The sequence below is a fragment of the Triturus cristatus genome, chromosome 9 (genome assembly GCF_964204655.1).
Source record: "Triturus cristatus chromosome 9, aTriCri1.1, whole genome shotgun sequence".
Taxonomy (NCBI): Eukaryota; Metazoa; Chordata; class Amphibia; order Caudata; family Salamandridae; genus Triturus; species Triturus cristatus.
In genome coordinates, this window is record NC_140592.1 from 86942885 (window position 1) to 86958142 (window position 15258).

General features: G+C 47.1%; 1 protein-coding gene across 3 annotated transcripts in view; it reads left to right on the forward strand.

Annotated features, from left to right (window-relative positions):
- Positions 1-15258, forward strand: part of SRGAP3 (SLIT-ROBO Rho GTPase activating protein 3) — a 444353-nt gene that overhangs the window by 285986 nt on the left and 143109 nt on the right. For all 3 annotated transcript variants that reach the window (XM_085624484.1, XM_085624482.1, XM_085624483.1), the window contains exon 3: positions 11045-11207. In XM_085624484.1, coding sequence (XP_085480610.1) covers positions 11045-11207 — 163 coding nt within the window. The remainder of the gene's footprint in view (positions 1-11044; positions 11208-15258) is intronic.

Below are 15258 nucleotides of genomic sequence, written 5' to 3' on the forward strand. Positions count from 1 at the left end.
ATTGCTGAAAAGTACCACCTCCGTCTTACTAGAGTTCAGTTTAAGACAGTTTTCGGCCATCCGATTGCCCACTGCTATCATGCAATCATGTAGCCTAGATGCTGTTCCCTGTATTTCTCCTGGCCTTAGAGACACCACAATCTGGGTGTCGTCGGCACATGAGGTCAAATTGAAGCCGAATGATTCAATCAGGGGAGCCAGGAGTGATACATATATATTAAAAAGTGTTGGGCTCAAGGATGAACCCTGAGGGACCCCACATGGTAAGGAGTAAGGTTTGGTGGCAAATCCGCCTAGGGAGACTATCTGTCGTCTGTTTGACAGGAAGGATTTAAGTAGTCTCCAGGCCGTACCATGTATGCCGATCTCTCGCAGCCGGTCCATCAGCAGTGCATGATGGACCGTGTTGAATGCTGCCGAGAGATCCAACATAATCATGACTGCTTTTCCTCCCTGGTCTATTATGGCCCTGATCTCTTCTATAGACTTGAGAAGCGCGGTTTCCGTACTGTGGCCACTACGGAAGCCGTATTGTGTAGGGTCATGAACCTGACCTTTTTCCATGAAGGAACTAAGTTGTTCATTCATAATCCTTTCCACAATTTTTGCGGGGAGTGGGAGTCTGGATATGGGTCTGTAATTGTTTACGTCTTTAGGGTCCAGACTTGGCTTTTTGAGCAAGGGAAGGATAGAAGCTACTTTCCATAATTCGGGAAAGTATTCCTCCGAGAACATGGCGCTTATAATGGGGGTCAGGGTGAGGATAACAGGCTTGGCTGCTTGTTTTCGGAATGAGACTGGACATGGGTCGTCGGGGGATCCAGTTTTGACTTTCAACAGAGCATTTGAGATGTCTAAGGTGGTTATTTCAGCGAACATGGCTAACTGAAGCCCTGAGTTAAATCTGGTATCGGCAATATGGGAGTATTTAATGGAAGTTTTATTCTCTGCAATGGAGAAGGAGGAAAAGATAGCATCCATTTTGTCAAAGAAAAAGTTTGCGATCCTGTCACATAATTCCTGATTAGCCTGGATGGTCGAAGGGACTGGATATGCTAAGGTGGTTACTGTATTAAATAGCTCCTTCGTAGAATATTTGACTGCGTTTATTTTCTTCAAAAAGAACTCTCGCTTTGTGTCCTGTAGCATTTTTTTGTATTTGGCAAAGCCTATTTTATATTAATTTTTGTCATGGTCCTTATATTCTCTCCTCCAGGATCTCTCAAGGTGCTTACAGACCAATTTCTGGTCTCTTTAAGTTCCTGGGTGTACCATGGTGAGGAGAGTCGCGAGTTGCTAGAACGAAGGACTTTCTTAGGGGCAAGTTTGGTTCCAGCTGATTCCAGCCAGTTAGTATTTTGATTTACTGCCTCGTCCAGGTCAGTTGGAAGATTGAATGATGTTGATGTTAGCATATCATGTAGGTCATTTGCAGCTACCTTATTCCAAGCTCTGCTGGATGTATTTTTGGATATATGTTTCCTCACTTGTCGATCGGGTGTAGCTATTGTAAATAGCACTACCTTATGATCTGACCAGATTACTGGAAGGAGACCCGTGAAAGAAAGATGTTTGTTATTGGAAAATATTCCATCTAATGTGTGTCCTGCTTTGTGGGTTGAACCATTGACTAGTTGTTTTAAGTCAAGGCTATTCATTAGATCTATCAGGTTTGAAGAGTCTGGGTCATTTAGTGCCTCTAGATGAAAATTAAAATCTCCTAATATAGTATATGAATTGGCACTTAGTTCATTTTCAAACATGGAGGTAGCTTTTGTGGTGAAGGTACTTCTGGGTCCCGGAGGTCTATAAATGAGGGTGCCTTTAAAAGTGTGGTGATCAGAAAGGTGAAAGCTAAAATCTAAGGCTTCGCATTCTTCATTAGATTAAGGTTTGAAAGATGCTGTCATGAATTTATGGTAAATGACTGCTAAACCTCCCCCCTTCTTATGTGGTCTGTTTAGAGTGAAGGAGAGGTAGTCTGCCGGTGTGGCTTTAACCAGATCTGGACCGACTCCATGGTGTCACGTGTACTTTGGAGATGGCACCTCCTCCAGTGGTGAGTTTTTCAGTATTCTACCCAGAAGGCCATAGGTGGCTTTGATGATGTCACTCCTCTGTGGTGTCACGTGCACTGTGGAGATGAGATGTCCTCCTCCACTGGTGGGTTCTTTAGTATTCTACCCAGAAGGCCATAGGTGGCTTTGATGATGTCACTTCTCTATGGTGTCACGTGCACTTTGGAGATGAGATGTCCTCCTCCAGTGCTGGGTCTTTCAGTATTCTACCCAGAAGGCCAAAGTTGGCTTTGACGATGTCACTTCTCTATGGTGTCACGTGCACTTTGGAGACGAGACCTACTCCAGTGGTGAGTTTTTCAGTATTCTACCCAGAAGGCCATGGGTGGCTTTGATGATGTCACTCCTCTGTGGTGTCACGTGCACTGTGCAGATGAGATGTCCTCCTCCAGTGGTGAGTTTTTCAGTATTCTACCCAGAAGGCATTAGGTGGCTTTGATGATGTCACTTCTCTATGATGTCACGTGAACTTTGGAGATGGCACCTCCTCCAGTGGTGAGTTTTTCAGTATTCTACCCAGAAGGCCATAGGTGGCTTTGATGATGTCACTCCTCTGTGGTATCACGTCCACTTCGGAGATGAGATGTCCTCCTCCACTGGTGGGTTCCTCAGTATTCTGCTCTAAAGGTCAAAGGTGGGCTTGGTTATGTTACCTCTCTATAGATTCATGCACACGTATGAGTCAAGCGTCATCCAAGGGCTCCGAAGACTGACGTCGACTGTGATGATTTGCACCTCTGTGATGACTCATGCACACCTGAGAGTCCAAGCCTCTTCCCACAGTGGATTGTTCACTGTTACAGTGAGTAAATAGGATCATTTCCAAAGGGCACCCTGGAACTAACCGTCTCCCAGAATCCGTGATGACCAGCTCACTGCTCTCTGATGTTGTGTGTGTTTTGGACCATAAACTTCTTCCTATGGTTGATTCTTAAGTATTCTACCCAGAGGGCCAAGGGTGGCTTTCATGATGTGACTTCCATATGGTATCCCATGGTACTTAAAGCACCATCCTTCTCTGGAAGGTGTAGGATACATGAGCATCACCTATGCTCCTTCACTGCGTCACTCCGGAAGGTGTAGGGTGCATGAGCATCACCTATACTCCTTCACTGCGTCACAAATTCCTGAAGCGCACGCGCTACCTCTTGCATGGCACTATGACCAGGCTGCACGGCCAGTCAAAGCAAGTTTTATCAGAGCCCTCGATGACACAAGACTCACTTTCACAAGTCTCATGGCCTATTTTCATCTATGACCTCACGTGAAGTGACCAAAATAAATGCCGACTCAGGTGTGGCGCCGGGAGCATCATATTAGACTGTATGCCCAGTAGTGCAGGATCCTTCCATACTTTCGCTTCGTGCCATGGATGACAGATGACTCTAAAGTGGAAAGCTGCCTTGTTGCTGGCCAGCTGAGACGTGGCCAAGCTGGCGAGTGGAAGTCTGGCTCGACGGTAGCTTGGTAAAGCTGTGTTTATTTCACGGAGAGCTACTGGCAGAAGCTGAGGGTTTCACACCTGCTTCGTGTCACTGCAGACTTTCGCTGAAGGAAACCCGCAGCGAGAAGTCTGCTGTGTTTGGGTTCATGATCGCCCATTAGCGGCCGTCTCAGCTTCCCAAATGCAGCCAGGGCCGGACTGGCCATAGCGGGTTCCAGGCAATCCCCCGGTGCACCACACGGGTGGGGGCCGGTTTTGGGCCCCTGGGGGCAGTTTTTGTTACAGGGCTGTTTTTGCAGCATAGCTGTCAGCTGAGCCGCCATCACTTCCCCCGTGACATGACCAGGCTTATGTGTGCGCGTTGTATCTCAGCGCGATGCATATTTGTTTCTGCCTTTTATTTATTTTAGGGTTTTATAAAACACAACAACCCTGAAGCAATTTTAGGAGAGCGCGGCAGAATAAAGTTTAGACGCAGTCAGAGTTTAACGACACAGTTGCCAAGTTTCCCAGACCCAGGCGGGACTAGTTAGTTCAGGCCAGGCTTTTCTAAGAATACGGGTACTTGTAGTCCTGTGTATTTTTTACTGGGTTAAGCTGGAATACAATTCACAGACTTCTAAGAACAAGCATTTGCAATGCAATAGGTCTCGCATTTGCGAGAGTTTAAACTATTGGCATTGTAAGTGACAAATTGACAATGCCTTTTATTTATCCATTTTGATAATTAACACATAAATAGCCCAAACTCTTGTAAATGTGAGACATTGCATTTAAAAGAAGCGCCCGCCATTGTCCCGGGCTGCTTGTAAAGTGAAAGCGCGCGTGGCGCGATGAATGTTGCAGGAAAGCATGCTGTGCCTGCAGTAGGAGAAACTCAAAGAAAATAGTGCTACAAACTAACAACAGAAGTAAAAGGGCCAGTCCTCATGGAAGGTTAAAAATGAAGAAAAGGCGGTACTAAGGAGGGACTAACAAGCCTATTAACGAATCAGAAGCCAGCATTTACAAAGGACAATGACACAAAACCGATTAAAAATATGGGCGGAGAGTTGGCGGAGCTTCAAGTCCATACTCGAAAACAGCATGCCTCACAGAGCAGCGCATGCGCTGCCCAGGCTCGACCTAAAAATTGGGACTGGCCTAACCAGTCCCACATGGATCTGGGAAACGGGCCAGCTATGGGTGCAGCGCCCCATCAGTATTCTTCGAGCACGACACTTTTGGTAGCAAGCGTTCTGCTGATCCCCCAACCTAGAGAGCTCGGAATTCGAGACCTTTCTGCACTGGAGGTGGTTAGGTTATGCTCTCGGACTAGGGTTAGTATTCAGACTATCTATCTAAGATTAATTTAAATACAGTGTGACAAAATTGTGTGAATGTACATAGGTTTAAAGTGTGGGTTAGATCCAGCGGTGTAGTGTCGTTTGCCACCGCCCCGGGCAAGACAAGTGTTGTGCAGTGCAATTTGCTCCCCCAATTTTGCGCCCCGAAGAATTTTGAGACTGGGGCAACTGCCACTGCGGCCCCGTCCATGCCACGCCATTGGGTGGATCAGAGCAACCTGTGCCTACCTTATGGGCGGAGGTGTGGGCGGAGCTGTGCAGGACATCTCACTTCCAGGAATGTCTCAGTTTAGGGGCATGTTGTACAACCAGAGCCTTTGCATGACTGTGTTTCAGAAGCTTTTACACATCTGGGTGCTTTAACTGTAGTCTTTAGCCCTGCCCTAGATCATTGCTTTATTGCAGCCCTGACTCACTAGATTTTGATATTTTTCCTGTTACAGGTGTCACTGTCTGAGCACTCCCTTCCATCTCTTTGGATATCATCAAGGCCTTGTGGCTCAGTGAGTGCATTTGCTTCGGGAATCTTGGTTTTACCTCTTGGTCATAGGTTCAAATGCTGGTGGGAAAGGAAAGAGCCTCCGTCCCTAGTTCCCTCTCATCCCTGGGGCCCCGATATCACTCCACCTGCTGGTACCACACATTGTTATCAAATGGCTGTCTTGTCGCTCTCACCCCCTTACATTGCTTTGATTTCATGAGTTCTTTTGCTGACCTATCAGAGCGCTTCCCTCTTCTTTTCCAGATTCAGGGCTGGTGCTTGGATAAGGCAAGGTATGACAGCTGCCTTGGAGCCTAATCTAGACCAAGCCCTTTATGACTGAAAACAAGGCCGGAAACTGGCATTTTTTCCAGTTGTGGGAAGTGCTGCAGCAGGAATTCCCTGTTACCTGCAGAACATCCGTCCTCTGTTCCTGCCCTGAATTGGCTGATGCTTCTTAAAGGCTTGGCGGGGCTTACTTGGGGCACTGAGGGGAAAGCTGTGGTCAGATAAAAGTTGAGTCATTTTGCTATATATGTCTCTTGAATTTAACGAGTTTACTCACACAAGCATGGCTCTCTCATTTTCCCTCTCATAGCGGTTAGATTTCAGCAAGACTTTAGTTTTTAGGTCTCACCTACAGACAAAGCTGCTGAAGACCTAGTGTCTGTAATAAATTAAAATATATACATGTAGTGGGCTTTGGGTCCGTACCTTGCTCCTGAGTGGAGGCTTTCTTCTTTATGTAATGTCCCTCTTTCTTGGTCAATGGCTCTCCGCTCTATTCTTCTTATTCCCGCTTCAGGAGCATTTCTTTTTTACTATGATCGTGTAAGTTACCAAAACTTGAAATTCAGGAAGGTTCTTTCTTTTCTTTTATCATTGTATGGGAGTGTGTGTGTATTTTTTGTTCTCTCCCTCATGTGCTGATTCCTCCCTCACCCCCCCCCCCCCTTCCCCTCCCCCCCCCCGCTGTTCATGTTGCTTCCACATTCCGCCCCCTCTCCCACCCCGGACCTCTTCTTCCAACCACACTGCTCCTGTCACTTGGTGGCGTCAACCTTCTGAAAAGCATCAGCAAAACTCATTGGCTAGCCAAAAGGCTTTGCCAATGCTTGTTTGTCAAGATAGGCTTTATTGAGAATTATCAGACATCATCACAAGAGGAATTCCAATGGTGTGTATTTTGTATAGAGGTCTAAAAACATTTAAATATAGTAGCCAGGAAACTACGTGTTGGGGAGACCAAGCTCAGGTCTCTTAATCGCAGGAGACTTTAATGTTGCTGTGAACGTTTTCTCTGTTTTTAGGTCTCGCCTGACCCAGCGCATGCGCTGGTCTGGCGAGACTTATTGAGAGGGCTCCAAAAAGTGCTACCAGGCCAGCCTAGAGCTACAGTGCATGTGCGCGGGCGCGCGCCGCGCTTTACCGCGATCACTTTCACTTTCGCGGCCGCACGACCGCTTGGCATAGCCAATAGGTCTCGCTTTTGGGACCTTATAAGTGTTTAGTTATGCAACTGTTGCATTGCTAAACACTTATAAGGTCCCAAAGGCGAGACCTATTGGCTATGCCAATGCTTGTTTTTAATCGCTGTTCGTATAACATTTAGATTGCACTGGTCTTGCGTGCCTGTGTACTTCGGCATATAGCTTGCACTACTGCTCTTTGTGCTATACATTCCTTGTTAGGGAATCTCCTTAATGTTTCTATAAGGTGTGATAAGACGTCACCTTTAGGGCACCCAATGACTGCTAAAGACATGAAAATAGCGCTTTCCAGTGTACAGCGCGTCGTACTCGAACGGTAGCAGTGGAAAGGTTCACAACTCCATGCTTGCAGGGATTTATGCACCTGTTAATTGTGTCTAAAGCGCGAGGAAACCTTTAATCAGAAGCCAAAACCATTTGCTTTGCCAATGCTTACTTATGGTGCCTCTGTTGCCTGTTTACACTTTAAAGAGATCTCTGGCTCTGCTTGTGCATTCGTTTTCGTATTTAAATAGCTCTTGTTACCCCCTGACGAGGCGCGAAAAAAGCCAAATCGAACTCTGGCCCTGCCAGCCTCCGTATTTCCTTGCTTCACCCTCTGATCTTACCCAATATTTAGATTTAGGGCGCCCATCTGTATTCTACGCCAGGCAGAATAGCGGATTTAGCTCTCTGTTTGCTCTGTGCTGAACAGGGCGCCAAGCACCCGCTGCCTGACCCCGGCCGGGCCTACCCGCCTCCTTCCGCACGTGCTCGTAAAATGGCGGAAAAAAACGCCACTCCCCGAAAAACAGATGTTGCAGCTGTGCCGGGAGGAGCTCGGCGCCTCCAGGGGTGTCTGGCGCACTGCGTGCCCCCTGACCGCAGCGTTCTACAGTTGTGGAATGTGAGATGAATAACAAATCCGAAACCGGGGAGAGAAAAGTGTGAATTAACTGTAGTCACTGACATATATTTAGTAACTTCTTGTAAGAGATAGCCAGGGCTTTAAGTGGGATGGAAAAAAGTGGGGGTGGGGGGCGCTGGTGTCGCGAGTCTAAAAAGGGCGTGGCCATATAATGAAGGGCGTGGCTTAACATCTAAACTATATTTTCGGGATTCCCATTCCCATAGTGTGCCATAGAGCAAAGACCAGTATTTTGGTTCCTATCTTAGTTTCTCTTATTGCATCCAGATATGTAACTCAACAAGTGACATACACTCAAAAACAGCCTGAACTATTGGCTTTGTCAGTGGTTGTTAGCTGTTTAAGATAAATGAGTAACAAAATGAATTAACATTGAACATTTTTCAATTGTGAAACAGTGAATGAAACATTTCTGAGGCCTCTGGAAGGGGTAGTGGTCTTCAGAGTACCTCAGTCGCTCCCTTTATGTTCCCTCTATTTTTGACATGTATACCCTCTTTATATCCACATCTCGTTCATCTGCATATCTTACACCTCATCTCTTCCACACCCTCTTTTCATTCTCACCTGAATGCATTTCCTTGCATCTGTTTCACTTCACCCCCAAACACACTACGCACCAACTCAGCTGTAAACACCGTATTTTCTTTTACTTTTGCCATGCCAACATTTTGACAATTGTATACTCGCTTCATATATATTCGCACAGAATTACAATTGCAACTGGAACACGTGACCGTAGCTCTGTGCGCTCTGCAGAGAGGCCACGGATTGGATGATCATGTACTCTGAACACCTTTATGACCGACGGAGAGGCACTGTGAGAAACCCCCACAGATGTTTCCTGAGGTTTGCTGCGGAATCCCAGCCTAGCAGTTCACAGTCTTAAAATCTGGGCTGGCGACTGCACCACACGTCCAAGTGCTTACGGTTGTGGTGGCTTCACTTCCGTAGTCTTCAGTCCCTCTATTTCTAGAATACTTGGATGGCTGAGTACCAAAAGCGGGGTTTCCGGCGCTGGTCGAGGGACACCTACGATATATTATAACTCTCTTCCTTAACTTCTTGGAGCTATAACTCAATGGTGGTTGGTCATTGAGGTAATGCACTCTACATTTTCTTTGTATTGGATACTATAATGACATTGGCCACATTTGATCACTTTGACACCCAAATTAGGGGACAGTGCAAACAGTGTTTAATAACACGAGGACCGGAGTAGAGGTGTCTCAGTAGTTCCAATGCTCAGAAATCATGTTTGTATGTTTAACATGCTGGTTAAAAGTACCCAAAATAAAAAAAATAAAAAAATAAAGTACCCAAAGCGACAGGACTGACTCAGCCCATCATCCTTTCAAGGTAGATAATTTGAGTAGTATTAAATTGGTTAATAGTAACACGTTTTATTTATAGTGTTAGGAAGCAAAGCAGCAGTGGCTAGAATTTTATAGTTATTTTTTTTACTCTCTCTCTCTCTCTCTCTCTCTCTCTCTCTCTCTCTCTCTCACACACACTTTCCCTCGCTCCCTCCCCCACCAGCCAGTCTACCAAAGTACAAAAAGAGTGCCCTGATTGTTGTAGCACCATCCTGAGGGCTGAAGTCACCATACAAATGCTGATAACATAATAGGACCTATATCAGACTGATGTGACAAGAAATGACACACACGCTGTCTCTCAAAATAAACATGGCCAAATAGGTTATTTGCATCAAGTGTACAAATAAACACACTTTCATCCATTTATTACTAAAGTGCCAAGGTTACATTTATTGTTACTACCACACTACAATGTAATGGACTTGAGAAAACAATGATTTTTGTCTCATAAATTAAATTCTAGATTTAGTTGACAGAAGGAATCAATTGGGTCGAGAACCATACACATAAAACTTAAGTTATTGTAATTCTATCTCATGGCAAGCACTTAAACACTCATGGCAAGCACTTAAGCACTTATTCTCTGAATATGGTTATAGACGGTTTGTTCATACTACTGCACGTGGAACGAAAGCAAGGCAAAAACCATGCATGCCGGTGTGCTGAGTGTGATACAGTGCTTAATTTGAGCTGGTGGTTTATGGTGCTCAGCACCTAAACTTTATTCTCAACACCGGCTCTAATGACAGTCTACCTCACGGTGGCACTGTCTTTCAAATATTGAGGTGAACCAATAGTGTTTAATATTTCAATATGCATTAAAAATGAATAATATCTGCTACCTATGCCATTGTTATAGCTTTGGGTGGCCTGGAGTAGTCGGAAGTGTCCTACTTGTAAGGTGTGATGGTTAGTAGTTGTGTTAGTACCGTCACTGGCAGCTCAGGCTGCGGCAATTGGTGGTGCAAGCTGCAGAGGCCTCCCGAAAAAGTCCCTGGCACTTTCTTTTTACAAATTAAGTACTGGTGTGATATGCTATTTATTACCATTGTTGAGGGCAGGTGGCATCCTAATCCATTCGCCGCTTCACCTCTTGTGAATCATGGCTTCTACACACACTCAGGAATGTTTGTAAATATAATTTTAGTCTTTGTGCCTCTACAGGCATATGTATATACAGAAGTGCTTAGTTTGAGCTGTGGTTGTTGGTGAGGCCCACCAGCTCTCTTTTTTGGGGACCAGAACTTATTTTTCCTCATCAGACATTGACCCAGAGCAAGAGAGAGAAAAACACATGAGCGGGAAAGACAAAAAAAAGAAAGACTAAATAACTTTAGGAAAGGGAGAAGGCAGAGTTTAAAAGAGTGAGAGAAAGGGGCAGGGAGCGTCTGGTGGTGGCTTCAGGAGGTATGAGATGAAGCAGCTTTGGGATTTGCCACGCCGACATTTAATAGTGCCGACTGCGGGCTTCAGAGCAGAACTTTGGAACCTGGCACTATTCTTTCACAAATTAAGCACTGAGCTCAGTATATCACCTAGTGTCAATTTGCTGAGGGCTTTTGGAACCCAAGCTGATAAGGTCACGGTGGGGTCATCAGGCAGATAGGGAATTTAGGGGTGAAGTCAAGATGGGGACAGCAGCAGAGGGAGAAGAAATAGGAGTAAAGTTTGGGAGAGTGAAGGAAGCACACAGGAAGTGATAAATGGAAGTAAAAGTTGTTAGAAGGGATGGAAATAGCCCTGGGGAAGGAAGGAATACAAGATGGGAAAGTGATAGAGTCATCACAAGTCCCTCCAGGTCTCCAGAGTAAAGTTGCGACTGACGAAGAGACTATATTTGTTCTTCTTTGAATAAGTGACACCTGGTAAGACCCCCGACCAGTTCTGTGAATTAAAGATGGCCATCTCTTTCTCTGCAGGAAGGACCAGCACCTCCTCTCCCCTGTGAACTGCTGGTACTTGGTCCTGAGCCAGACCCGACGGGAGAGCAAGGACCACGCGACCCTGAACGACATCTTCATGAACAATGTCATCGTCCGTCTGTCCCAGATCAGCGAGGACGTCATCCGGCTCTTCAAGAAGGTGAGTCATGGACCAGCCTGTGGCATAGGGTCATCCCCTGGCCCGGTGTTGGCGGGACACCATGTTTCCAGTCCTGGGGTTTAGATTGACAACCCAGTGCATTCTGGGTAGTTGTTTTGTTGTATTCCCATTGAGCCAATTGGACTAACACATCTGATTGTACCTGGAAGTCCTGCAGGACACCATGTTGAAACTTGGCAGTCTCCAACATGGCATGCGGCAGCCCTAAGTGTGGGGGTTACTTATCATACACCCCATTCCTGAATTTAATGTCATGGAGGGTGTGTGTTAATGTGAGTGTGGACATGTGTGCATGTGACCGTGTGTTCAAAGTTGAACATCTGTGTCTAACACTGACTTTACAAGGGCAGATGGTTGCCACATAACAGCTGGTTCAAGAGTCTTCCTAAATGGATTCACGTTTTCAGCGCCCACAGTAAGCTAAGAACATCTGGAGAGTGTTCTTCGGGTGACGTCACTCTCTACCGCCTGCACCACACCTCCTTAAGACTCTCATTGATCAGGGCAAGTGGCAGCCTGGTTGGAAGGGAGTGTGGGCCAAATCCCTTCCTTTGAAGTACCCTATCCGAGCCCGGGCTGGTGTCCAGGTGTCTGTGATCCATGGCGGGCACACAGCGGCTCTCCTGCCTGGTGAAGTCACCTGGATTTACCGCTGGAGTAATGTGTCTCATCTCTCTCTCTGACAGGGGAGGAGGTGTGTGGTCTCATGGCTTAGCTGCTGACTCATGAAGCTGGGGATCTGGGTTTGAATCACAGTCTTGGCACTTGACTGAAAATTGTTGATCCTGGGCAAATAACTTAATCTCTTTCTGCCTAAAAATATGAATCTATGAAATATAATTGTGTAATTCAAAGATGTAAGTTCTCACCTAATGTACATGGTTTTGCATAGCCTAGCAACACCCCATGTTCATGCAGAGCTCTCTGCTGCTCCCCAACAGTCTCCATACAGGGAGTATGAAGGTTCCTGTATGGACAGAATCAACATTGGCACCACCACAAAGGCTGCTTGTATATTATTCCATACATTATTTCTAGAACTACAGCAGTGCCAACCTGGTGATCACTAGGGGTGGGCGCAATTAGCGTAATCGCGTTACACAAATCTCCGCGAAACGGTAAAAAATCTCCGCGAACACGCAGAAATTCCGCGAACACGAGGAATTGCTTGTTCGCGATACTTTTTGCCTGTTCGCGATCGCTGTTTGCGTGCTCGGGGTGAAATATCTCGCAAACACGCATATTGAGAACGCGAACAAGCAAAAAATTTCGCGAATTCGCGGAACGCAGATTTTTGGGCAATTTCGCGTTCTCCGCGGAACGCGAAATTACCCAAATTCCGCAAATTCCGCGAACGGAACGGAATTTACCGCCCAGGCCTAGTGATCACACAAATGTTAAAGTCTGAAACACATCGAAAGCGCAAACCCTCCCTCAGCAGTTCGTGCCACCGCTGCTGAGACATGCTCTTGTGTTCGAGCCTGTGGACACTGCAAGATGGCGGACTTGTTCACACGACCCCTCTAAAGGTCCTCTCGTTCCTGGGGGACCGTAGAGGGAATTTATCCTGGCTGCCTATCACCAGAGCATGCCATGTGCAGCTCCTGTGGTGCTCACAGGTGGACCTTACAGCAGTGGCAATTGCTACTTAACAGGGGTGGTGGGTGAAAAAAAAATCACTTACCGAAGGCCAGCTGCCGCTTCTCAGTCGTCTTCAGTTGACTCCAGAAGAAGGAAGAACACAGGTTCCCAGACTCCGCTAGCCAATCACAATGCTGCTGTCACCAGCATGCCAGCAGCATTGTGATTGGTCTGAGCGGCGTAGTTCGGCGCCTTGGCGGGGACTGGGAGCCTGTGAATGTTCTCCCCCGGGCTGTGCAATACAGCCTGATGGAGAACATTCTAAGTGCTCATGGCTGTTTGGCTGGCCCAAGACGGCCGGCCAAACCACCATGCGCACTTAAGAGAGTGCCCACTATTCCTTCGACAGCCCAGCCTCGCCCCTAAAATGTAAACCAGTTGAGCCAGGACAGAAAAACAAAATGATAGTAACATTGGGTTATTAGCATGTTATTTTTCCTTTTTGAACCACTCAGAGCAGTGGGGCGATGCTCCTCCGCCTTAACTGAGGAGCCGCCGCTGCCTTATAGGCAATTGATTACAGCTACTCCTGAGCAGTAGACACCATGGGTGGTTTTCTGTCAGTCCTGGGTGGGCCCCTAGGGCATTTATCCTGGCCGATTACGTCCAGTGCACGCTGTGAGCTACTCCTTTCTTCAATCTTGGGGGGGGGGGGAGTCCTTGCAAGCAAAGCATGAACTCTCTCTGGCGCTGCCTACTCTTGTTGACAGAGAGGTGAATGCCATGTATGATCTGGGAATCAGGTCATAGCCTCTCGCTGTGACTTACACAACAGTTTGTCTCGCTTTGTCTTGATTCTTTGTTTGCTCACTTGAATGTGACCTTTGTACCCTGGTAGCCTATAACCACTGAATGCCAGCGGAATGCCCCTCTAGCACTGCTGGGTAGAAACTGAAGAGGGCTTACTATGGCTGCATTCCTACTGCCCATGCCTGTCACTTCTAAAATACTCTTTAGTGGCTCACCACAGACACTGAAGAAGAGTTGCTTGCCACACAGTTTATTTATTTATTGCAGTTTTTATATAGGGCGAACTTCACCTAAGGTCACTTTGCAAGGACAGCCGATTACATTACACCAGCACCAGATGAAATTACAATTACTTTTTGAGCAGGGGGAGATTCATTGATTTGCCCAAGATCCCAGAAGGTTGAGGTGAAGCCAGGATTCGGACCTGGTTCCCCAGTTCCAAGGATGAACGCTATGGCCGTCAGGCCCCATCTCCTCACAATGCACATACTCCAGGAGACCTGCTCACCCTACAATAACACAAACACCACAGAAGGCCTGTGCTCACTGCACCTCGCCACAACTACACCCTACAGAAGACCTACTCAGCACAAAATAAAACAAACATACTAACTGCAGAACTTCTACTTGCCACATGCTGTAATAACACAAACAGGCATACTGCAAAAGGCCTGCTCATCTCTCAGCAGCACAAGCACACACTACACGAGACCTGGTCACCTCACAGCAACAGAAGCAGATACTGCCGAAGAGCTGCTCATCTCTCAGCAGCACAAGCACACACTACAGGAGACCTGGTCACCTCACAGCAACAGAAGCAGATACTTATACTGCAGAAGGCCTACTCATCTCTCAGCAGCACAAGCACACACTACCGGAGGCCTGGTCACCTCACAGCAACAGAAGCAGATACTGCAGAAGGGCTACTCATCTCTTAGCAGCACACGCACACACTACAGGAGACCTGGTCACCTCACAGCAACAGAAGCAGGTACTGCAGAAGGGCTGCTCATCTCTCAGCAGCACACGCACACACTACAGGAGACCTGGTCACCTCACAGCAACAGAAGCAGATACTGCAGAAGGCCTGCTCATCTCTCAGCAGCACACGTACACACTACAGGAGACCTGGTCACCTCACAGCAACAGAAGCAGATACTGCAGAAGGCCTGCTCATCTCTCAGCAGCACACGCACACACTACAGGAGACCTGGTCACCTCACAGCAACAGAAGCAGATACTGCAGAAGGCCGGCTCATCTCTCAGCAGCACAAGCACACACTACAGGAGACCTGGTCACCACACAGCAACAGAAGCAGATACTGCCGAAGAGCTGCTCATCTCTCAGCAGCACAAGCACACACTACCGGAGACCTGGTCACCTCACAGCAACAGAAGCAGATACTGCAGAAGGGCTGCTCATCTCTCAGCAGCACACACACACACTACAGGAGACCTGGTCACCTCACAGCAACAGAAGCAGATACTGCCGAAGAGCTGCTCATCTCTCAGCAGCACAAGCACACACTACAGGAGACCTGGTCACCTCACAGCAACAGAAGCAGGTACTGCAGAAGGGCTGCTCATCTCTGAGCAGCACACGCGTACACTACAGGAGACCTGGTTACCTCACAGCAAC